The 24,366-nt window shown below is 36.1% G+C and overlaps 4 protein-coding genes across 4 annotated transcripts; 2 read left to right on the top strand and 2 right to left on the bottom strand.

Annotated features, from left to right (window-relative positions):
• The first annotated feature begins 9,393 nt into the window (after nt 1-9,393).
• CAT9 (cationic amino acid transporter 9) lies at nt 9,394-13,482 on the top strand. The gene is made up of 9 exons (XM_021978960.2): nt 9,394-9,698; nt 10,161-10,573; nt 10,665-10,841; nt 10,995-11,219; nt 11,309-11,485; nt 11,811-12,038; nt 12,250-12,339; nt 12,429-12,565; nt 13,176-13,482. Exons 1-9 carry the CDS (start codon nt 9,440-9,442, stop codon nt 13,240-13,242), a joined length of 1,773 nt encoding a protein of 590 aa, XP_021834652.2. The 5' UTR covers nt 9,394-9,439; the 3' UTR covers nt 13,243-13,482.
• Nucleotides 13,483-13,717: 235 nt separating this feature from the next.
• LOC110771192 (FKBP-like peptidyl-prolyl cis-trans isomerase family protein) lies at nt 13,718-17,882 on the bottom strand. Its single transcript, XM_021975444.2, has 7 exons — nt 17,672-17,882; nt 16,137-16,215; nt 15,766-15,986; nt 15,443-15,552; nt 15,065-15,173; nt 14,837-14,913; nt 13,718-14,154 (listed from the first exon to the last, which is right to left on the bottom strand). The coding sequence occupies exons 1-7, from the start codon at nt 17,706-17,708 to the stop codon at nt 14,032-14,034; spliced, it is 756 nt and encodes a 251-aa protein (XP_021831136.2). The 5' UTR covers nt 17,709-17,882; the 3' UTR covers nt 13,718-14,031.
• A 1,643-nt stretch (nt 17,883-19,525) lies between these two features.
• Nucleotides 19,526-21,671, bottom strand: LOC110771193 (cotton fiber protein). The gene has a single exon (XM_021975445.2). It carries the CDS (start codon nt 21,541-21,543, stop codon nt 19,648-19,650), a length of 1,896 nt encoding a protein of 631 aa, XP_021831137.2. The 5' UTR covers nt 21,544-21,671; the 3' UTR covers nt 19,526-19,647.
• A 252-nt stretch (nt 21,672-21,923) lies between these two features.
• LOC110771188 (actin-related protein 2/3 complex subunit 5A) lies at nt 21,924-24,112 on the top strand. The gene is made up of 4 exons (XM_021975440.2): nt 21,924-22,144; nt 22,220-22,292; nt 22,516-22,616; nt 23,744-24,112. Exons 1-4 carry the CDS (start codon nt 22,047-22,049, stop codon nt 23,877-23,879), a joined length of 408 nt encoding a protein of 135 aa, XP_021831132.1. The 5' UTR covers nt 21,924-22,046; the 3' UTR covers nt 23,880-24,112.
• Nucleotides 24,113-24,366: the final 254 nt, after the last annotated feature.

Genomic DNA, 24,366 nt, shown 5'->3' with positions numbered 1-24,366 from the left:
GGGGATAGAGGATAAAAGATCTATTTCATTAAAGATCTTGATCACTATCTTCCCCCTATAAATACCCCTCACCAATCTCTAGACAAAGGTAATAAATATTCTCATTGTGAAAACTCTACATCCATTCTCCTGAGCCTAAACCAACTCCTGACTTAATCATCGGAGAGGCTCAACTGGGATCAACCCCAGTTCGCTCTTATTCTGATACTGTTCCAATTGTGCAGATCTTCTCCTGGAGTCAGCCCTATCACGGGATCGGATACAAGCTCAGGCCCCAGCCCAAGTACTTGTCACTTACACGAGAAGGATACGCGGTTTACATGTATAATACAATATTAAACGTGAAAGTGCTACATTCTTTATACGAGTAATAACTCTGAAAAAGTAAAAAATCAAAAGGCTATAATAGAGACTTGGGTAATGGCCTAATAGTAATGGTATAACCGCATGGCTATAATAGTAAAATACGTACGTGTTTTACTCCGCAAAATTTTGGCAAATTACAACTTAAAAGTTCGGCCACTATACAATATTTTAACATCATTTATTTAACTTTTTACATATATATTATTTGTATTCAATAATATGTGAGAATTATGTGTATAATACGTGAATTTTTTGTTTATTATTGAAAAGTTTGTAAAAAATAGGTGTATTAAACATGAAAAACCCATACGTACATGTTCAATACAAGTATTGTATGTTTGCTATTTAAAAAAGGTGAATTTTACTGAGTTTTAAGACGTATACAAAGGACGGATGTAATATTGAAAAATAGGTACGTACTTGTATAATACAATATTAAACGTGAAAGTGCTAAATTCTTTATACGAGTAATAATTCTGGAAAAGTAAAAAAATCAAAAGGCGGCAATAGAGACTCGGGTAATGGCCTAATATTAATGGATAATGCTCTAAACTTCGCTTATCGACAAACGAAAAATCGGGGAAAAAATATAAAAGAAAAAGCAGAACCCTATATATATAAAGAGTCTAGCCGCTCGGCTATACTATTTATTTAAAAAAAATTTATATATAAAAAAAAAAGGAGACCAGTAACGGCGCCCGGCTATACTAATTTTTTTAAAAATAGGAAAACCCGAGTACAGCCGCTCGGCTATACGATTTCTTTTAAAAAAATATTAGAAAAACCGCCGGCTATACTATTACTTTAAAAAAAAAAAAATTGAAACGGCCTAGTATAACCGAGCGGCTACACTATTTCTTTTGGAAAAAAAAATTGAAAAAACTAAGTATAGCCGCGCAGCTATACTATTTCTTAAATGTTTTTGGAGAACAGAGTATAGCCGCACGGCGGTACTATTTTTTTTTTTTAAATAATAAAAAGAAGGGCTTGTCCAATATAGGTCCCTACAATTTCTATTTCCTAGACATACCAATCATTCTATAAATCTATGTGTAAAACCCAATTTCAAACTTAAATGACCAGTAAGACATAAGAGGTCATTGTATTCCTGTGTTTTTACATTCTTGCCATCAGACTTCATATTTTATTTATTCCAAACATTTCATTAACTGCCGTAATTGTAATTAAAACTCCCTATTAATAGCATATCAATCACCCCATTTCTTTTAGTTGCCATTCCCTCTAACATATGACCCCTTAAAATTGCAAATAAAAAAAATATTCATATCCAATAATGTACATATGAAAAATATAAATAAAAATATAAACGTATAAAAATATAGGTATATTATTTACCAAAAAAAAAACAAAAATAGGTCAATTACTTTGTAATTGAAATTTCCGTACATTTTTCATAAATTAAAAATAGGTACACAATAATTTATAGAAAATAGGTACATTGTATAATTGAAATTTATGCACATTTTTTATAAATTAAAAATAGGTACATTATTTAGAATAAAAAAATAAGTTCATTATACTAGGTAAAATGTTTTACTAGGTATACATTATTGGAGAAGAAAAAAAATAGGTACATTATTTAGAGAAAAAAAAAGTTTCACTATACTAGGTAAATTGTTTTACTAGGTACATTATTTGAGAGAAAAAAAAAAGGGAGTTTCACTAAAACACCCAAAATGGGGGCTGAAATTATAAAAAAAACCCAACACCCAAAACACTTTATAAACACACCCAAAACCCATCATTACACACACTCAAAACCCATTATAAACACACCCAAAAAATATACAATTGTTGATTTTGGGTGTGTTTCTATGTTTAAATAGTGTTTGGGTTTTTTTTTATAAATACATGTCCAGGATTGGGTTTATTTATAAATTTCTCAAAAAATAAATAGGTACATTATTTTGAGAGAAAAAATAGGCTCATTTTAAAAAAAAATTGTTTTCATAAAACAAACAATAAAAAGATGATCAAATTATTTTTCATAAAACAAGTAATAAAGAAAAAAAAAAGGTACAATATTTGGAGAAAAAATAGGTTCATTAAAAAAAATGTATTAAAAAAAACAATAAATAGATTATCAAATTATTTTTCAACATAAATAGAATGTACACTATTATTCATAAAACTATAATAAAAAAGAATACTGGTCGTATAATTCATAAAAAGAAAACAACATTAATTCCTAAATTTAATATTGAATTTAAATTACTAATACTTTAAATAGATTACTAGTCGTAATTCATAGAAGGAAAACACCATTAATTCAAAAATAGATTACTAGTCGTAAAATAGATTACTAATACTTTAATGTGGAATTTAATATTTAATTTCAAATAAGTTTGTAAATTAGTTCCTACATCCATTACAATTATTTGGAGATCTTTCCAAATTCAACGGGTGTCATTAGTTACACCCCCCATAACACATTAACTTATAAATATGGGTAGTTTTGGAATCCGAAAAATACAATAAATCAGATTTTAAGTTATATTAGGTAACTTGCTTAGTTGGATCCTAGTCATTGGGTATTATTTGAAAAAATTGGGTATTTTAAATAGAAAACTAAAGGAAAGGGTTGTAGGTGATTTAAAATGAATTTTATGGGTCTAAGCTCAATTTACTATAAAAAGAAAAATTGGGTATAGCTACTCGACTATACTTCCTATTTCTTTATATAAAAAAAGGGTTATTCGCAGCAATGGTCCCTCAACTATACCCCAAGTTACACTTTGGTCACTCAACTCAAATATTAGTTGCAGAGGTCACTCAATTAGGTGTTTTGTTGCATCGTTAGTCCTACCGTCAAGTCTGTTACTTTTATTGTTTAAAATGATGACGTGGCAAGCATCTCTTAGATTATTGATGGGCAAATGTGACTTTTCAGTTAAGATTATTTGTAGCAATGATCCCTCAACTATACTCGAAGTTACATTTTGGTCACTCAATTAGGTGTTGTGTTGCACCATTAGTCCCTACCGTTAGAGAGACTTGACGGTAGGACTAACGGTGCAACAAAACACCTAATTGAGTGACCTCTGCAACTAATATTTGAGTTGAGTGACCAAAGTGTAACTTGGGGTATAGTTGAGGGACCTTTGCTGCGAATAATCCTAAAAAAAATATCAGAAAAACCAAGTATAGCCGACCGGCTATACTATTTCTTTAAAAAAATTTGGAACAACCTAGTACCTCGCGGCTAAACGATTTTATAAAAAAAAAATTAAGCAAAAAGAACCCTCGAAGTTGCATTAGTTTATATTTTATAGATATTTATTTGGTATAACCGCGTGGCTATAAAAATAAAATACATACGTGTTTTATTCTGCAAAATTTTGGCAAATTACAACTTAAAAGTTCGGCCACAATATAATATTTTAACATAATATATTATTTGTATTCAATAATATGTGAGAATTATGTGTATAATACGTGAAGTTTTTGTTTATTATTGAAAAGTTTGTAAAAAATAGGTGTATTAAACATGAAAAACCCATACGTACATGTTCAATACGAGTATTATATGTTTGCTATTTAAAAAAGGTGAATTTTACTGAGTTTTTAAGACATATACAAAGCACGGATGTAATATTGAAAAATGGGTACGTACTTGTATAATACAATATTAAACGTGAAAGTGCAAAATTCTTTATACGGGTAATAACTCTAGAAAAGTGAAAAATCAAAAGGCGACAATAGAGACTCGGGTAATGACCCAATATTAATGGATAATGCTCTAAACTTCTCTTATCGACAAATGAAAATCGGGGAAAAACTTTAAAAGAGAAATAACTTGCAATCCAAGACAGACTATTCATTGTTCGTCTGAAACCATGATGGTAAATTCGTTGCCCTCCTTATCTATGTTGATGATGTTATTTTAGCATGAAATAACTTGCAAGAAATTAAGGACACCAAGGCCTTCCTTATGAAGCAATTCAAACTAAAATACCTTGGGCAATTAAAATATTTTCTAGGCATTGAAATTGCTTGCTCTAGCAAGAGAATTGCTCTCTCACAACGCAAATATACCCTCGAAATACTTGAGGATTCTGGCTATCTTGGTGTAAAACTAGACATTATTCCTATGGAACAAAATTTATCGCTTAGCAAGGACGAGGGTGGCTGCATCTAGGGGTGGGCACGGTACAGTATGGTACGGTATTGAGCCCGTACCGCTACCGATACCGGAAATTTAAATCGGTATGGTACGGTATGGGATTATCGTTTGTCAAAATTGGTACCGTACCATACCGTACCGTGTCGGTATCGGTACGGTATCGGTACCATTTCGGTACAAAAATGACACAACTAAAAAATGAACCAATTCAATATTCAACATATTCATTTACCAAAATAAGTGATGCCTAAGTTACAAATTCAAAGATTCAACATATTCAATTATCAATATCCAAATCCTAATCAACATATTCAATATCCATCAACATATTCAATATCCAAATCAACCAAATCCTAATCAACATATTCAATATCCATTGAATATAACATATTCAATATCCATCAACATATTCAATAGAAAATTATATATCTGAATAGTATTCGGTACGGTACGGTATTGATCGGTACCAAATACTTGATACCGCTACCATACCATACTCTATTGGTACGGTACGGTACGGTACCGAATATTGATCGGTACCGAATGAAACGGTATGAAATCGGTATGGTACGGTTCGGTTAGGGTACGGTTTCGGTATTTCGGTTTTAGATGCCCACCCCTGCATCAGTGACCCTTCCTCTTATGACAACTTTTTGGTGACTAATTTACTTGACCATCACACGACCTAATTTGGTTTATGCGGTCCACATTTTGAGTCAGTTCATGGAAAAGCCATGAAGTCCACATTTAGAGGTAGCTCATCGAGTTCTACAATATGTTAAACACACACCATGACAAGGTATTTTTCTCTCTGCAAGCATCCCAATTCAACTAAATGCCTGTTGTGATGCGGATCGGGCTTGATATCGTGACACACACTCCACCACTGGATATATTGTGTATTTCTTGGAAACTCCTTAATTTCTTGGAAAACCAAGAAACAAAACGCCGTATCACGCTCCAGTGCTGAAACGGAGTATTGTTCTATGGCTGCAACTTGCTGTGAGATCACTTGGCTTAAATGTATTTTACAAGATTTGGGCATCAAACATACACATCTTGTCAAACTATACTGCGATAATCAAGCAACACTTCACATTGCATCAAATCCGATGTTTCACGAGCGAACCAAACATATATATAGAGATCAATTGCCATCTCATACGAGAAAAGGTTCATTGTGGAGTGGTCAAGACAGCTCACATATCCACATCGGAACAGCCAGCCGACATCTTTACAAAGGCACTGGGCTTACAGCAATTCATGACTTTAATTCGCAAGTTGGGAATCATTAACATCCATTCCAACTTGAGGGGGAGTGTTGAGGAAAGTAAAGTCAGTCAATCCATGACTTAAGAAGTCTATCTTCTAAATGGTTGTATAATCATCTTAAGTGATTACCTTTCATTCACGTAGGAATGTAAATCAAGTAATAGCGTGTATAGGCCTTATTTTCAGGATCTTGATTGATCTTTGTATCTGTATAAATCACATGTACCTATTTGATATTTCAATACAGAATATTTTTCACACAATATTGAGTTCTTACAGTCTAGTAGGGGAAGGAAGAGGAGCAATAGAAGGATGGAGGCCACCGACCACGAAGGGGCCGAAGGGGGTGACGGTTGAAACTTTTCTCACCTTGCAAGCTACTTTCTTGCAATTTTAAACATCCCACAAGTTATAGGTCATCACTTTGCCTTCTTTTTTTTTTCTTTTTTGGTAAGGAATATATAGTCAAATTCATGTTACCTCTTCCTTTCTCCTTTGTCTTTTTGTTGTTAAACAATAAAGATGAATTTGGTTATAGTAAGAAAAACATATATTTTGCTTGTGTGAATTCGTTCAGATCACGTAAACAACTGGCAATCGTTGATACTTGATTGATGTAAATCTCACCTACATGTCACACTTATCAAGACTCAAACTAGCAAAATGGTAAGAGAGCCACTATACCTCCTTGATTCACTTGAGCCTATTGGGTGAGGTGTGCCTAAAAAGGCAAATTAGTAGACATTCCAAGGGGCCTTAATTAAGGAAAAAGTGCTATGCAGTCTAACATATTTTGATATGGGGTTTGTTGTATCTGGCTATAAATTTTTGGTCAAAAGATAAGGGTAGGTATTAATACCATGAAAATTTCCGCAAAAAATCATGTGCTCAACTTACCACAAGAATTGCAGGGTTTTTTTTTTTTTTTTCTTCCCACTTTTGTTATGGATTTTAAAGAGTGCTACTATTTCCAACCTCATGTCCTATTTCCCCACCCACCTTATTTTCCCACTCACCATATAAATTAAATAAAAATAAAATCTTATCTTTCCACCCACCATTATTCCTAAATCACCCTTAAATTATTAAAGTAAACTAATAATAAAATAACATTTTAAAAAAATAAAAATACAAAAACAAAAACCCTCTCTCCCCCCCTTCCCGATGCAGCCCCACCCCCTCAGCAACACACTAGCCACCAGCCCCTCCCTCACCTCTTCACCCTACTCCACCATTACTTGAGCAAAATCCTCAACAACAAAAAAACTTGGTTATTTGTGCAGAGCTTCTTCAACCTCAGCGCGAAATTTGGGTTCAGGGGCGAGAGCTGCAAGACGAAGCCACTATTAATACCAAAAAAATGCAAATTCACCTCTACAGAAAAATCCTGCGAATTCACCTCTAGTCTTATATCAATCTGTCAGAGACAAATAACCCAAATAAGAAAACACTAATTCACCACGAATTCAGAAGAGAAAAAAAAAACGTAAACAAAATTCTAGAAAGAAAAAATAGTAAAGAAGCAGAGGGAGAGGCTTTAAACTCATACACCAAGTGAGTTTCTTTAAAAGAGAAACGATTGTATTAAAAGGGTGGATAAGGCATCCACAACAATTGATTTTTTTTTTTAAAAAAAAAAATTAGCAACCACAACCAACAAAAAAAGAGACCACACGAAAGAATCGATTTAAAAAAAACAGAGGAAACGAGGAACATAGATTCATTTAACTGCTGCCACCAAATCCAACAAAATGAAAAAATGTTGTTTTATTTTTATTTTAGTTTATTGTTTTATTTGAAATGCTTTAAAAAAAAAGTTTTTTTCTTAGGTCCTTAGACATCATTTTACAAAGGGATAAATTTATCTTTAAAATTTTGAAAATAAAGTGGGTGGGAAAATAGGACAGGTGGGTGGAAATAGCAGCACTCATTTTAAATTGTACACAATTAAAATAATTATTTAAAACCTTTTTTTTTATAATGATTGTTCAACTTGTAAACATTTTTTAAACATTAAACTATTTTTAAAATATTATATATTTTTTATTAAATCTACATGGCAATGTTTTATTGGATAATGCTCCATGTTTCGTGAACCTCATGATGTTTTGTAATAATAATCCTTTTAAAAATGGAAATAAGTTTGCACACCACTTTAACCCAAGGTGTATCATCACCACCATTCTCAATGTTTGATTCGTGTGGATTCTAAGCCTCTGCATTTAGCATCGGTGCATTTACACGTATTTACATGCATTTAATAAAATATTAACCATTAGATTAATCTAATGAATTTTAATGAGTCCACGTACGTCAGAATAAAAATAAACATTGAAATAAAAAATAAAAATTCAAATCAAGCAGCAACCACCTCTCTCCCCAACCCAGCCCCCACACTGCCAGTCAATTGCCGACCCTCACTCTTTTTCCTCTCTCACACGCACATAGGTAGACTTGGATTAATTTGCAGGTTTAATTGTAGTAATTGTGCTACTTATTTTTCATTTATTTGCAGATTTGTTAATATAACCATGGAGAGAGAGAGAGAGAGAGAGAGAGAGAGAGAGTTAAGTGTGACAACCATGGATGGTTGGGGAGCTACCGCGGGGGGATTGGGGGCTGGGTCAAAGAGTTAATGCTTGCTGAGACATTTTAATCTAATGGTTAACGTTCATTTAAATGCGTGTAAATGCACCGATGCTAAATATAGAGGCTCGGGATCTTGACTCGTGTCCATTGGCATAATTATAGTGAACTATTTGCTTTGCATTTATGTAACCATGGTTATGCCCATGAACATATATCAAGTATTAAAAATGTGATAATGGTACACCTTAGATTAAAGTGATGAGTAAAAATGCTTCCTTTAAAAATAGAGAGCATGATTGGTGATGTTTTAAGAAAATTCTCTTGCCCTTTAAACATCCCACGATTTGTAGTGTCATCACTTTATCTTTTCTTTTTTGGTAAGTAACAAATAGACAAATTCACGTTACCCATACTTTCTTGTTTGTCCTTTTGTTGTTAAGCAATAAAAACATATTTGGTCAAGTGAAAAAGAGACATATGCTCCTACCACGAGTCCATTCATTTCACATTACTTAAGCAATTGACCATCGTTGATTGATGTAAAGCTATTCCACACATGTCAATAGACTAAAGCTAGAACAATACCAAAAGAGTCACTATCACTTGAACCTATTAGGTGTGCCTCCAAAGGGAGGTTAGTAGACATTCCAAGGGGCTATCGATCTTGGTATGGCAAGTCTATGTGCTGTATAAATTTACTTCAATTTCTACACAATCCCGAAAAAAGATTAAATGTACATATCTTGATATGGGGGTTTCTCTCTGGTTATAAATTTTTGGTCAAAAGATTGTGTAGGTATTTAATACCATGCAAAATTTTCTGCAAAAAAGCATGTGCTCAATCTACCACAAGAAAATTTTTAGAAAAAAAAAGGTGTGTGAATATGAATGGGTGCACAGTAACAGTCCACATTCAATCACTGGTTTTCAGTATCTAAAAGATTCCGTACATTTACTCTCACTTTATTACACATTTCACTTCGTGGGCCCCACACTTCTTAGCATAAATACCAGACGGACTTCTTCGTCCACTGCTCGCAAACAAAATTAGAAACCCAGAAAGAAACGATGGGAGGTGGTCAGAGGCGGACGACCCAGAATCAAACGACGTCGTCGGCGTCGTCGTCGTGCTGGTCGCATTTCTGGTCGTCGGCTTTAAGGAGCAAACCCTTGGGCTCTCCATTGGAAGTTGCCGTCCGCACGAACTCCGGCGACGGCCTCGTCCGTCGCCTCGGCATGTTTGACCTCATACTCCTCGGCGTCGGCGCTTCTATCGGCGCCGGAATATTCGTCGTCACCGGCACCGTCGCCCACGACGTTGGCCCTGGTAATAATGATCTGAAGTCTAACTCTTCAATTTTAATCTGTATGCTTAATATTTTATTGACTAATAGTTCAGCTGAAGAAAAGCTGGATTATTTGTTAATTGCAGTATGAAATGGATTAATGGGCAGTTTTTAGAATCCCAATTTATCATCTTTTCTAGATAAACCATAATCCATGATAAGCTGCAAATGAATTGTCATTTCTTGAAGCATACCCAAGTACATATTTCAAATTGAGTTTTTAGTAATTTTTTTTTTCCGTCTAAGAGATTGTGTTGGAATTTATAAATTTATAAAAAAAAAATTTGTGCCATGTGCTGTTAGCTTCAGCTTTTTGGAGATTTGGAAATTTATAATTAGTGTTTTTTTTAATTAGTAATGCATAAGGATCTTAGCAAAGCCAATTTTGTTTATGTTGGGTTCTCTTTGAGTGGATTAATATGAAGTTTGTTATAATGATGCAGGAGTGACTATTAGTTTCATTCTTGCTGGAGTTTCTTGTGTGTTAAATGCACTCTGTTACGCTGAGCTAGCTTCTCGCTTTCCTGCCGTTGTTGGTGGAGCATACCTTTACACATACACGGCTTTCAATGAGCTCACTGCTTTTCTTGTTTTTGCACAACTTATGCTCGACTATCATATTGGAGCCGCTAGCATAGCCCGAAGCTTAGCAAGCTATGTAGTTACAATTCTAGAACTATTCCCAATTTTTAAGGAAAACATTCCAGACTGGATTGGACACGGTGGCCAAAATTTCCTCGGAGGAGCTATATCGATCAATGTATTAGCTCCTATTCTCCTTGTGCTTCTTACTGTAATCCTTTGTCGGGGTGTAGGAGAATCCGCTGCCGTAAACTCATTTATGACTGCAACAAAGGTGCTCTTTCCATGTAATTTAAGTGAAGCATTGCACTAAAAGTGTTTTCGATTCAAGCAGGTGTATTTATATTATGCCAATTTTCCTGCAGGTTATCATTGTTATTATTGTCATCTTCGCTGGTGCTTTTGAGGTTGATGCTTCAAATTGGACCCCTTTTGCCCCAAATGGTTTCAAACCAATATTGACTGGAGCAACAGTTGTATTTTTTGCATATGTTGGATTTGATGCAGTTGCTAATTCAGCTGAAGAATCAAAGAGACCACAGGTATGCCACGTTTGGAGTGATTAAACTTCTTTTGTAGCCAACTAATTTAGTTAATCTGATGAGTATTCTGTTTATATGTGTAGAAAAGATCTTCCACGCCATCTTATTCTATAAGAATTTCTCATCATTTTTCTTTCAACATTTATATTTCAGCGGGACTTGCCAATAGGAATCATCGGCAGCCTTCTAATATGTATTGCATTGTATATTGGTGTCTGTTTGGTGATCACTGGAATGCTACCTTACTATTTACTTGGAGAAGATGCTCCATTGGCTAATGCTTTTACATCCAAGGGATTGAAATTTGTTTCAATCTTAATAAGTGTAGGTGCTGTTGCTGGACTTACGACTACCCTTCTAGTTGGTCTGTATGTTCAGGTGAGCCATTTTATCCCTGACTTAGTTGAAGTGACCTCTCATCATGTAGCATGTGCCAATTTAAATGATGGATTGTTTCTCATGAACAGTCTCGATTATATCTTGGGCTTGGAAGAGATGGTTTACTACCTTCAGTGTTTGCTAGAGTACACCCAAGACGCCACACTCCCATTCATTCTCAGGTCTGGGTTGGTATTGTTGCTTCCGCCTTGGCTGGCTTGTTCAATGTGCATATTCTCTCGCACATTCTTTCAGTTGGGTCATTGGTAAGTCACTGTCCAAATTTGTTTGTAGCATATAGAGGATGTTAAATGAATGTGCTTTAAAATATGGGTTGAGGCTGGTTCATATATTTTGAAACTACTATAAAATATATCATTTGCCAATGACATAATTATCTAGCGTAAGTTCTATCAAAGATGAACTAGCAGTGGCACAGTGCACAGCATGATGTGATGGATAGCTATAGAACTGTAGGAAATAGTTGCATGGCTTTTGGGGTTTTGTACTAAGATTGGTATTATCAGGCATTTCTTTGTTGCTAATACTTTCGGGTGTATACACCTCACCTTGTACTTTGGCTTGTTTCAGACGGGCTACTCTGTTGTTGCTGCATGTGTTGTTGCTCTTCGTTTGAAAGATAAGGCATCAAGTCAAGTGTCTTCTTCTACCTGGCGGGAAGGTGTCATCTGCCTCTTAATAGTGGCATGTGGTGGTTTTGGTGCTGGACTCTGCTACAGGTTCAGTGTTTCAATTGTTTTTCTGGTGGTAGCTGTAGTTGTGGCAATACTTGCTATGGGTGCTCTTTGTTTCCGCCAAGTAAGTGACCATTATGTGCTGTTATTTAATTGGTTGCAGGATTCATAATACTTGTTGGTAAATCAAAATCTGAAATTTTTACTGACTACCTAGTCTCCAAGAGTTAAAAGTGTGTGTCCAACCTTATGCAAAAATGAATCATGGATGGGCTGCATGACCATACCTCTTTGTATACTTTAAATCCCCTTTTTCATCTTTATTTTTTTCTCAGGTTTATGCTGATCTGCCAGGGTTTTCTTGTCCTGGTGTTCCTATTGTCCCAGCCGCATGCATCTTCTTCAACATGTTTCTATTCGCCCAGGTACTCTTTAGTTCACCAGAAAAGTGGTAATGAAACAAAGAGTTCAAATAACAAAGCAGATGAGTGATAAGTAATTTATTCTTTTGCAGATACACCATGAAGCATGGGTGAGATTTGTCATCCTTTGCATTATTACAGTTGGTATTTATGCATTTTATGGGCAATATCATGTGGATCCGAGTTCAGAGGAGACTATTATTTATCACCGAGCATCAGGAGAAGAACGGTAAATAATTTCTTTAGTAAATGGGCCGTGCATTTTGGTTTGGCACCTGTTACAGTGTTAGTTGTATGTACTTGTTCCACAGTAGGTTGTAGTAAGATGTATCATTAATTCATAGTCCATTAATTTTTCCAAATAACTTTGTTGGAAAGAATACCACTCATTATATTCATTGAGAGATGTATAGAAATAAATACATATTATAGATTGTTAATACTCATTATAATTATCTGCTTAAGTCTGGTGTTGAAGGTACTTCTGTATTTATGAGTTATATGAAACAAATATTTGGTCAATGATAATTAGATGTAATAGATCAGTACTCTGGATGGATTTGAATCTACGTTTTTGATAGACTAATCGTGAAGCTTCATCACTAATGCTGCAAGCCATCACTAATGCTGCAAGTGCAAGGTATTTGGTGTGCAAATTCTGCTTTCAAAAGCAATTGGAAGTCCTTTTGAAATGCTATCTGGAACATCTGAGTTCTAAACATTGTATTTGTGGTCCATATTGGATAAAATTCTCAATCTTGATCCTCTCCTCTAGACCCAATTTTCATTCCACTTTTCTATGTTATGTTTGCTTGTGGTAATCATCCTTGATCTTCCAGGTCTAAAGCTACTGCAGCAACAACGGAAGGGACATCGACTGAAAGTCTAAAGCCTACTCAAGCTTAGTGTGATCCTAGCCTTAGAAGTTTGAAATATCCTGCGACTTCTGTATAGCCCTTAGGGAAATATTTTAGCACACCAGAGTCCACCATGTTAACCTCAGAATCTAAGACCACAATGAAATTATTAGTTTCTATAAAAAGGGTATTATAGGGTACGGCCAGGTTCGACAATGTACTTGTGTAAAAGTCTAAGATCAAAATGAAAATTATTACTGGAATCAAAAGTTTCTTTCAAGGGTTTCAATTTTGGTTTTCTCTTGTTGACCTACACGGCACAGCTTATAGCCAGCACTGAGGCATTTTCATCTGTATCTTTTGTAATGCAATTGAAGTTGGACAGAGCTCCAGTCTTATTTCCCTGTCTTGTTTCCAAACTGTACCTGCTATTCCCCTTCATCTTCCCCTTATTCCCAACCATAATACCAACCCCTGAAGAACAAAAGAACCCAAAAAAAAAAAAAAAAGGAGCTACCATGTCAAATAGGATCGATGGGTGACAACAATAGCACCACTCTTAAAATCCCTTTACCAATTGGTTTTTGTAATGAAACCCTACAATAGAAAGGTGATTTGTGGACTACAGTAATATTCAACAAATTTACATGCAAGCAACTCAATTTGTATTTGTGAACACAATACATGAACTATTCTTAAAGAATTTTAGCCTCATTAGCCTCATCCCTTATTCTGCAGCGAAATTTGAAATTCATTCGACAAAAGAACCAAGTGTTGGCCAATTCAGAGAGTGTAGATATGTCCAGATGCCCAAATGGGCAAAATGTTGCCTCACCACTTATTCGCATACAAAATCAGAGTAAAAAGCCAGGACAGTCCTCCTTTGGCAGTTTTGAATGCTTAGCAGTTCCACATCAAACACTTCGAACTGTTTGGAGCTGAAAAATGTAGAAGGTCCTACCTGTAAAACGGATCGCATGTTATCAGTCAAGTTAATTCAGATACTAAAAATATGGAAGTTTAATACAAATGCATATGATTCCCAAAAAGAGAAGAAAAAAGAAAGCACAACAATCCAATTTCTTCATCAAAGAATATGCTTATGTTATGATAGCTCTGCATCTCAGGACCCAAGCTGCCTGCAATGTAAAAACAATGACATTTTGTTGAAACTTGAATCTTCCAATTCTTAAGTCCTGAGATTTCAAACAACAGATCAACGCCATAGGGTTGAATAACCATAGACCGAAAGTTGGCTTCAGGGGCTCAGATTTTGCAATATATCAAATCAGGGTGGTCAAATAAAAATAAGATAATTAAGAATTCAAGGCATTAGTTAGAACCTTAACAACTAATCACTGTACAGAAGAATGCCTCCAAATCAAAGCAAATGGAAAGGATCACAATCACAACAGAAACTTGCAAATGCAAGTCTACTAATGTTTTGCCTCTTCGGCCATGCCAAAAATATCTTAGGTGAGGTGAATTACGTAGGAAGAAAAGTGAGAGAAGTACACAAATTACTAGTAGAACATTTTGAATAACTGTGGAGTCTTTCTTAGAGCAACCATATTTAGTATAATTCAACATTTTATAGTCTTTATAGTAACTTAGTAAGGGAATCAGAGAGATGAGTAACTGACCGGGGGTCCAAGTTCTGGTGGAATGATTATTCTTCTTTTCCCCCCAGGTTTCATGTCACGAATTCCTTCTTCAAATCCTGTAGTAGTTCCTAGTTTAGCAACTTCAACTACTAGTTATCTTTCCTCCTCCCCCTTCTCCCTTCCTATTCGGGAGTGGGGTAGAGGGGCCAGGGCAAAGGAGAAAGTACACAAGATTTTATGAACTCTAGAATTGATTTCACTTTTAACCTGGGACCAATGCATTAGTGCCCATGCGGATTCTGGCAGGAGAACCCTGTGTGTAGCTGCTGTCAATACGACGGCCTGACTCATTGTAGCCAACATAGTGGAACATCACCTGCAAAGTATCTTGAATCAGAGTAGGTCATGGTTGGAGAAGAGTTTTATCAAAAGTTTCAGTGATTCACATAAATTTAATGTCAATTTTTAAAATTTAAAAAAAAAAAAAACCAAAGTTAAAAGTTGGAGGGACTTTCTTTTTCCAAGTAAATTTTTCAAAGATGTCTTACAGATGACATGGCATAATCCTCTCCCCAAATTTTGATATTGCTTCAACCGTAAATGTCAAACTGTGATATATTTTGGAAAAGAAAACGAAAGAAAAACCTGCTGACCAGCCTGTGGGAAATCACCTTCACCAACTACAAAATCATGATATATAAGCCCTGAGTCACATTTTGTGTAGTTCTCTGGCGTTACTACCTGAACCTGAAAACCTGATACACATGTTCATACACACATGTTGGATCCGCCGGGATGTTTAGAAAAGCAACAACAATGATTATGACATAGCTGGTGAGAGGTTCTCTAATTGAGGCTTGAAATTTTATCATAGTAACAGATGACCAGGAAATGCAGTTATTGAGCAGATGATTTATGGAAAACAATATGTCAGTGTTTGTATTTGCAAATGTAACAGTGGCACAAACCTTCTCTAATGAAACTTGGAAAGTTTTCAGGTGCATTATTTTCTTTCTGTATCCGCTTGTTTTGTTCAAGTAAGCGTCTTTCGTCAAACTGACTTTTACTCTTTGTCTTTCCAGAAGAAGATAAAGTTGGAAACAAGCTAGTTGTGACTGAAAGAAATAGGAGAAGCCTACGATTCACATTCTCTTCATAACGAGACATGCCGCCACTCTTTGCCCCGGACCTGCAAATCAAAGATTTGTATAAGTGACATATATATATATATATATATATATATATATATATATATATATATATATATATATATATTATCAACAGAATAAGGTAGGTAAACACTAATCAAAATTTGTTAACCAATTAATCAAAACCTAACCTGTCATGTCTCAAGTCGTGAATTGAGCAGCATTGTATTATTTGCTTATTCTGATTAAAATGAATCCTTAGTAGGGAAGCTGGAAGAATTCTGTTTGTCAGTAAGTAGATATTGACAAGAAAGATAAGTAAAACATAATTATGCTCACGGTTTGGCTGCTGATAAAAGAAGAAAGAAAAACTTCATAAACTCAATGCATTATGTTAAAATAGTAAGAATCTGCTCATAATTTCATTCATTCTGTCTGGAAAGCAAATGGAGTAACACGGGTTTCTTCTGCAATAATTTGAGAACAGCAGAGGAAGTGTTGGCATGTTAACCAAGATGAAGAATAAATTTCTTTTAAAAGACATGTATATACATAATTATAAACAGGGCACACATCTATCGCGTGTAGTTACGAATATGCTACATTGCACAACACGATCGGATGTGTTTACTGCATAATGCAGTCAGCGAAACCACATGTGTCAGGTCATGACCAGGCAAAAAAGGGGCCCTAGGAAGTAAACTCCTTGTTACAATTGTTCACTCATTTCCTAACCACTTAAAACTTTTGGGGTAGTCTAAAATGATATCAGCTCTGGTTCTGGGAGATCTTCTCATCTTCAGTACCCAGCTATGTGTTAATTTTCTGCAGTGCAAGATGTTCGGCATATGTATGTGTGTGTGTGTGTGTGTGTGTGTGTGTGTGTGTGTGTGTTCTCTCCACAAGCAAGATTGGGCTGCACATGAGAGAGTGTTTGTTTGATACACATTGTTAGCTCATTCCCTAATACGTTAAGCTTTTGGGGCACAATAGTAGTCTACCATGGTATATCGGAGCTTTGGTTTCAAGAGGTAATGAGTTCAAAACCTCTCACCACACCATTTTTCAGTTATCTATTATTCTGTTCAGGACAGGGTTGGACGCGAGGAGAGCGTTAACTAGATATAGATTGTTGATTCATTCCCTAATATCTAGTGTTTGCAGTGTGAAGCTAACAATAACAAATGCGATTGAATAGTCCTGAGACTCATTAAGAACTACAAAATTTCAACGATCTAGAGACCCAATTTTACCATGAGAACATGAAACAGAACTAATATAAAGCAGAATAACTTCTTATGTCATGGAATGGCTGAGAATTTATTTGTAAACAAGAAGGTGAGAATTTCAATTGCAGTTCTTCATGTTATCATGGAAACTGAAACCTACACTCTTGAAGTATTTTTCCCATATAAGTTAGAAAAGCTCATTTAGTGATTGACAAAGACATTAGCTTTGTATATGCTGCAAACAAATAAGTAGAGGCAATTTTTCATAACCAATTTCTGGGTCTTCTCATAAACTAAGAGCTGCAACACCAAAAGAAAAAAGCACTCTTAAAAAACCAGAGTTTCGAGAAATCTACACTTCTGGGTTAAGTGTAAAGAAAGCAGAAATTCAAATTTTGAGCAACTAACAGTATCCTATTCCAAATGCACCCATGTGTATATTATAAATATACCGAGAGAGAGAGAGAGAGAGAGAGAGAGAGAGAGAGAGAGATTACAGGGTTTAAAAGAGAGAGATGAGGGAATCATCAGCATGACGTCTCTTGGGTTTTAAGCTTCCGGCATAAATGGAGTTAGACAACGAGCTAAAGACACCCAACACACAAACACACACACACACACAGAAAGAAACCGTTTGCTGTTATTTTGCTTGCTGATGTTATCTGTTCAGTTTTCTGGAAAGAGGCAAACAAATATCATTCCACTCCCATTGGTTCTTGTAATATCATTTGCTGCCCATAAGGTTCTTCAATATTGCTAGGGGGAACCATAAAAATCGGCCAAGCTGACCCAAATGATCTTTACTTTTGTTTGGGTCCAATTCGATCCAAAGGTATTTTTGGGTTGAGAAGAGCCGAAGGAAAATAGCGAGTTCAATCAAGGCTATGTTTGGTCCAATGGGCCGAATAAATTTGGTTTGGTTCAATTTATTGCCAATTCTTAAATAAATAAATAAAATCCTCAAAATACCGATTTTTTATTTATTGGGGAAGGGGATTCGAACACACGACATCAGATGCATGTGTAACTGCTCTTAACTACTTCAACTACAAACCCTTTCCTCAAAATACCGATTTTACTCTGAATTAAAATAAAATAACTGAAAAAGAAAAACACCCTGCCCCAACAACCTTAATTCTACCTTAACCCAAGTACAAGAAATGATCTTATTGTGTTGGTAAGAACCGGATCACATGCCTTGCTTTGCACAAGTTTTAGCTTCTAAAGCTGATTTGCAAGCTTAAGCCTAATTGGCGCCAAAACTACCCAACTAACTAATTGATAACAACCATTAGTTAGTTAACAACCCAGCTAATTGAACAATGACAATTCTTGACACATCATAGGTGACCTGGACCAATCGCAAGTCCAAATCATGCTGACTAAGCAGCTGACATGGCATGATCCTAACATTACCCCTCCCTCACAAAATTAACCTTGTCCTCAAGGTTGAAAACCCAGGAAACCTGCTAAGCTAACGATATCCTGCCTCAGCACCTTCTCAACAATTTAGGCTGCAACTTTCTGCTGGGTGCACCCATTAGAGTATTGAAGGTGGCAGGCAGCTGTGCCTTTTGATTTCATCCCAGCAAAGAGACAAGCTTCTTCAACTTGGTTGGAAATACAAAAAGCACCTATTAGAGTATTATACACAATGGCATTGGATGAGATTCCTTTCTTCGCTCTTGAGCACCCAAAACTTCTTTTGATTCCATTTGTCGCATGTTCTACTCATTCTCTCAAAGGACTGCGTCGCCATATGATAGTAATCTTTACTTTGATCTTTTGAACTTGTTACCTGTTTCTTGTTCTTTGGAGATCTCTGTTTTATAGAGCCTTGAATGTAACCATCGCTGGTCTTTTGATCTCTATATGATTATATACCATGAGAACCATGAGGCAATCAAGTTACTGTTGCAGATTATCCAGCCCATATTTAAAGTTACTGTTGCCGTTAAAGTAATAAAACAGAAAGTGGAATTCTAGTCGGAATAGTATTTTTAGTGGTGATTTTGAGATAGAGAAAGAGAGAGGGGAGAAGGGGGTCGCTGGGGAAAGGGGAGTCGCCGGAATGGGCCCATGTGGCCACGCCACGACAGAGGTGATCCGGTGGGTGCCTGGCTGTTGGGTGTTTTTCTTTGGAGGGAGAGGTGGGTGTGGTTTGAACAGATTGAGGATGTCAATAAAATTCCCCTCAAAATATTTATAACTTCTCTACTTAAGTTCTAATTAAAGAAAAATGGATCGTGGCATTTAGAGGAACGTGTTTCCAAAATGCAACAGAAACTATAGGAAAATAGTAGGGTGATTGAAAATGCTTTCTAAACATCCACCTGGTCTGGTACAGCAGAGACAAGAAATGCTCATCAAATGAATAAAGTGTAAATAAATAGATAAATACTTTAAGCTAGAACAGGATGAATGATCCATCTTCCCACAACTCTATTGAGCATTATTAGTATTTTATATATGATCACCTAAAGAAATTACCACTGGTGCCTAGCCCTCTTGATCTGTCAAGTGATGCCACTTTTTGAAGCCTTATCTGCTCTCGAAATTTGGCTATAAACTCACCGGCCTTCTTATCAACCTCGGAGTCTGGTCCTGCAACATTGACGGAGTTACATGTAGCAGCAGCAGCAGCAGGAGGAGGATCAGCATCTTCATCTTCTGAACTTACTAGAAAGTTTTCGGCCTCACTTTCCGAGTCGTCTTCAGACTCTTCGGCAACAACATTGCCATGAAATTCTTGCATCTCTTTCTTCTGATACTTGGGAATTGTTGGCTTCGGCATGTGCAAGGAATTGCCAAGATCAAGCTTACCAGTTACATTGTCAAAAAACTTCTTGTCGGTTCCTCCATTTTGAATTATATCTTTCCTCATAGATATAGCTCCACCATTATCACACATCTTTTCAACCTTGTCATCAGTGGTCAGTCTACTTGGTCTGATTGTTCTAACTGATCTTCCCCTTAATGAAGCTTTAGTGAGGCTTGCAGGTTTCACATCTGATCTCAAAGAAGCTGGCCCCAACTCTTTGTTACCCAATTGATCCTCTTCACTTCCACTTCCACTCAAGTCCTTGAAATAATTTTCTGAGCTTCTCCTCAAATCCTCCTCATGGAAAGAACCAATGCTATAGCCCCGAGAATGCAGTGTACTCATTGAAACTTTTTCAGTAATTGGTTTTGGTGGTGATGAGGGTAAGCCTGAAGGAGATGACCCTTGAGAACTCTTCCTTTTCTTCAAATTATTCACTTTTGAATTCAGAGCTTCTGAAGATATAGAGCGCGCAAAAGACTCCTCTTTTGGTGAAGAAGACATGGAACTAGTTTGAGAAGACTCGGAAGAGAAAGACAATGTGGACTGGAAGGACCGAGTTTTCATTGATTCAAACTGAGTTTCATCAACTGACAGTGGCCTAAAATGTGAAGGACGACCACTTCTACCTACTCTTTTCCCCATTTCCATCCTTCCAGAACTTGAACCCCGATGAACTGGGAAAGGTGCTGCAGTAGCTTCATTGAATTCCTCTTCCAAATTTAGAGGACCCAAATCACCAAATTTCCCAGTTCTACTCTTATCAGAACTATTAGGTGAAAAATTAGAACTTGAACCAGACTCACTCCTAGTCACAAATTCAGAACTATCCTGGTCTCTTACCCTTGATTTCAAGCTCCGAATAGGCAACCCTAATGGCTCAGTATCAACTATTGATCTGGGTTTACCCCATTCATCAAGACCATAATTTGGTTGAGCTACAAATACCATTGGTTCACCCTGAAAGTACTGAGAACTCCAAGCTTGAGTTAGATTATTCTCCTTGTACCCATATGAATTTTCAGAACCACGTTCATGAACTGGCAAACTGGGTTTGCACTGGGCATCAAACCCAGTGCTTTCATGAGAAGATACAGTAACAGGGTTACCTACAAAATACTGAGAATTCCAACTCCCAAGCCCAACCACTCTTTTCTCATCAGACGCACATGGGTTTTCATATCCGTCATCAAAATTTGATGAAACAGGAAAAATTCTAGGCATATAAGACTCTGAACTACCAAGATTTGAGGGATTCTCAAATCCCCTTTCAACATTTCTTCTGCTAAACAAGCCATAGGACACAGCAATGCCAATGAAAACAAGGTGAATAAGCTCCCAAAACTTGGTGAGTATGGTGTGGTTGATAAATTCAGGAGCTTGTGAAGGAAATAGTGGAAGAACCATAATAACAAGGGCAAAGAAGAGAGCTTTAAAGAGAAAGTGCATCATGTAGGACTTACCTTGTTTGATGGGGTTTGGATGAATTGCTGAGTTTAGCTCTGAATATGGGAAATGGGGTTTTCTGTAAGGGCTTGTGTCCTCCATTGATTAACAGGTGAGCCTCTGAGGAGCTTTTTGCTTCTGTATGAAATGGAGATGGTGAAGAAAGGAAGACTTTGAAGCCAAGGAAGAGAGAGACAGACACAGAGAGAGAGAGAGTGGAAAAAAGTGTGAGGAGGGGAAGAAGAATTCAAAAAGTGCGGTGTCAATCATTATGACCGTTTAGTCTAAATGACGATAATGCCCCTACATTTTGTTTGATTTTACAACCTTTTATAGAACGTGGCCACCTTATCTCTTAGGTCTTGGAAGTCATTTGATCGAGACAAAAGCAATTTACCAAACGGTGCAAAACGACAGCGTTGATTATAATACTTTAATTATAGCCCTGGCCCAAATTGCACGAAAATACTTCATGATTGACATCAAAACGACACAGTTTTAGTCGCCAGGTGCGTCACTTTCTCGGGAAAATGTTTCCCCAGGTCTTTTCCAATTGGCAGATGAGAAAATCACAGTGAAAGAGAAAAAGAGAGAGTGTGTGAAAAATGGCAGGAACAGAGGAATTTGTGGAAGCAGATAATGCAGAAGCCATAATCACCAGAATCGAACAAAAATCTCGAAAGATCGAAAGCTTACTCAAACAGTAATTTTCTCTAAAACTGCTTAATTCTTTGATTTTCGCCAAAAACCTTAACTGTTTAATTCGTTCTCCATTTAGATACAAACCAGTCGAAGCTCTAAAAACTGCTCTTGAAGGCTCACCTCCCAACACCCGAGACGAACGCTGCAAGGTTTGTCTTTCTCTTTTTCCCATCTTCTGTTTGGCTGTCGAGAAAATCTAACAGGAATAGAAAATTGAATTGCAAGTTTAGAACTTTAGTATCCTTTTTGTAGTGTTTTCCTGTGATTTTCTTGGGGACCAATCAGAAATGTCTCCGTGTTTAATTTTACTGCTGTTGGTCTGTTTGGTGTAGAAATGAAGAGAAAATGATGAGAATTTTTGGCGTTTTGCAGTCTGCAAATTGGATAATGGTGCATAGAGCTATTATGGCTATAAAAGATGTTGATGGAATGTTTTCTTCTTTGGATCCTGAGTACTATGACATTCTTATGAAGTGAGTGCTCCCCAATTTCTTTTTTTCTTAACTCTCATTATTTACTACTTCCACTGTACCATATTTCATAGCTTAAAAATTATCATCAGATATTGCTTCCGAGTCTTTTCTTTATTGAATTGAAATTTGTGTTGATAATAAATTGTGTTCTTACGGACTGTTATAGCACTGATATTTGGTATTAGTTTTATGCACAGACTGCCTAATGTTAGTGCATGTTCAATGAGCTTTTAGCCATTTGAAGTTCTTTAACCAAATATAGAAGTACACACAATGAGAGCATACTGCAGTAGTTTCAGTTAGGCTGGTCAAGAATTTTCCTGTACGGAGAAACAAAGTATCTTGAGCTATAGAAATGAACTTGAATTTGATTTGGTACGTAGGTCTGATATTCTGGATCATGGGGTTGGCTCTTTTTTGCATGCACTATCGATATTTTTTAGATGGTGTTTTTTACAGGCAAGTTACCTATATTTGTGTTTGTTAGGCAATGAAGAAACAGGGACCTTCACTATCCGTCATTCAAGCCTTTGAGAGATTAATTTGAATCAAGTAGGGCAGTTAAGTATCTTATATCTCCAAAGGATTCTAAATTGTGTAATTAGTAAATGAGACTGGGGAAAATAAAGAACAAGGCCCCTTGTAAGTCTGCGACAGCATTGCATTTTATCCGTATGCTCTTTCCTGGCATTTAACAAACACATTTGTCTGTCTACATTTCACAGCATTTTAATCTTGAGAGTGGAATTTTTTGTGAAACAAATGGTCACGTTCTTGGGTGGTCAAAATATTGGGTCCAAAAATGTCTACAAGAGAATAAAATATCTGAAGCTGCTTCAAAGTAAAAATTGGGATGTATATCTTTTTTGTTTCTTCTTGTTGTTTTTTATGTTTCTAGAAGTCAGGTTATAGTCATTAGGGCATTTCTTATATATGTGGCTTTGTGTTAGCATCATATAGGCAAGTATTTCTCCCCAAAGTTTTAGAAGATTTTAGGTATATATTATTTCTACATACATTTCCAATTTCTTGCTGTTGTTCTCAGTAGTTTTCTTTATTTCCTTTCCCTTCTTCATAAATAGTGATCTTTGGGATATTTTACAAGTTGTGGGTTTTCATCTTTGAAGGTACTTGTATAGAGGCTTGTCTACTGGAGATCGGCCCACGTGCGACCAGTGCCTTCGGATTCATGAAAAACTGACAGAGAGAGCTGGTTTGGGATGCATACTGCGGTCCCTTGCAGACACTGTCAATACAGTTTGATCTCAAGACAAAGTTAATATCCTCACTTTGCAAACTACAACACGCAGTGTCCTCTTGTTGATTATTGAAACTTCACAGAAAGTTCTTGTCCAGAATCTTTTGTATGTTATTGATTTCTCTACTTCAGACAGTTTTGTGACACAATATCAAATCCCTCAATGCATTTGTCCTTGCAGGTGCACATGATTTCCCAGGACCCTGTGGTCTTTCTTGTGTCTCCTCTTTTCCCCCCATAGCCTTTTCCCTTGTTTTTGTTTGTGTTGGCTTCAGAGGATTCATAACCATTAATATGACAGATATTTCTACAACCTCCATAGAAAAAGAAATGTATTTCATCTTTGTTTCTATTTTAATGCAGAGAAAGTGAGGTGATCAACTTATTGGTGAACCAAATGTTAAAGATGTGGTTAATCTTTAGCTTATTGGTTGATGGTGGAGACTAATGTAGGTATTTAAATACATTTAAGTTGAAAATGCGTTCAACTCT

Source organism: Prunus avium, chromosome 2 (assembly GCF_965620075.1).
Source record: "Prunus avium chromosome 2, drPruAviu1.hap1.1, whole genome shotgun sequence".
In the NCBI taxonomy this organism is placed as follows: Eukaryota; Viridiplantae; Streptophyta; class Magnoliopsida; order Rosales; family Rosaceae; genus Prunus; species Prunus avium.
The sequence above is the reverse complement of the archived record's forward strand: the minus strand, read 5'-3'. Positions and strand labels throughout refer to the sequence as shown.

Bases quoted from the DNA above. Each gene is read 5' to 3' on its own strand.
- CAT9 (XM_021978960.2), top strand. From the start codon at position 9,440: ATGGGAGGTGGTCAGAGGCGGACGACCCAGAATCAAACGACGTCGTCG. The intron at 9,699-10,160 runs GTAATAATGATC...ATAATGATGCAG, and splicing joins CGCCCACGACGTTGGCCCTG to GAGTGACTATTAGTTTCATT. The intron at 10,574-10,664 runs GTGCTCTTTCCA...ATTTTCCTGCAG, and splicing joins CATTTATGACTGCAACAAAG to GTTATCATTGTTATTATTGT.
- LOC110771192 (XM_021975444.2), bottom strand. From the start codon at position 17,708: ATGCTGATGATTCCCTCATCTCTCTCTTTTAAACCCT. The intron at 16,216-17,671 runs GTAATCTCTCTC...GAATTCTTCCAG, and splicing joins ATCTCTCTCTTTTAAACCCT to CTTCCCTACTAAGGATTCAT. The intron at 15,553-15,765 runs GTTTGTGCCACT...CATGTGTATCAG, and splicing joins TCCAAGTTTCATTAGAGAAG to GTTTTCAGGTTCAGGTAGTA.
- LOC110771193 (XM_021975445.2), bottom strand. From the start codon at position 21,543: ATGGAGGACACAAGCCCTTACAGAAAACCCCATTTCCCATATTCAGAG.
- LOC110771188 (XM_021975440.2), top strand. From the start codon at position 22,047: ATGGCAGGAACAGAGGAATTTGTGGAAGCAGATAATGCAGAAGCCATA. The intron at 22,145-22,219 runs GTAATTTTCTCT...TTCTCCATTTAG, and splicing joins ATCGAAAGCTTACTCAAACA to ATACAAACCAGTCGAAGCTC. The intron at 22,293-22,515 runs GTTTGTCTTTCT...GGCGTTTTGCAG, and splicing joins CCCGAGACGAACGCTGCAAG to TCTGCAAATTGGATAATGGT.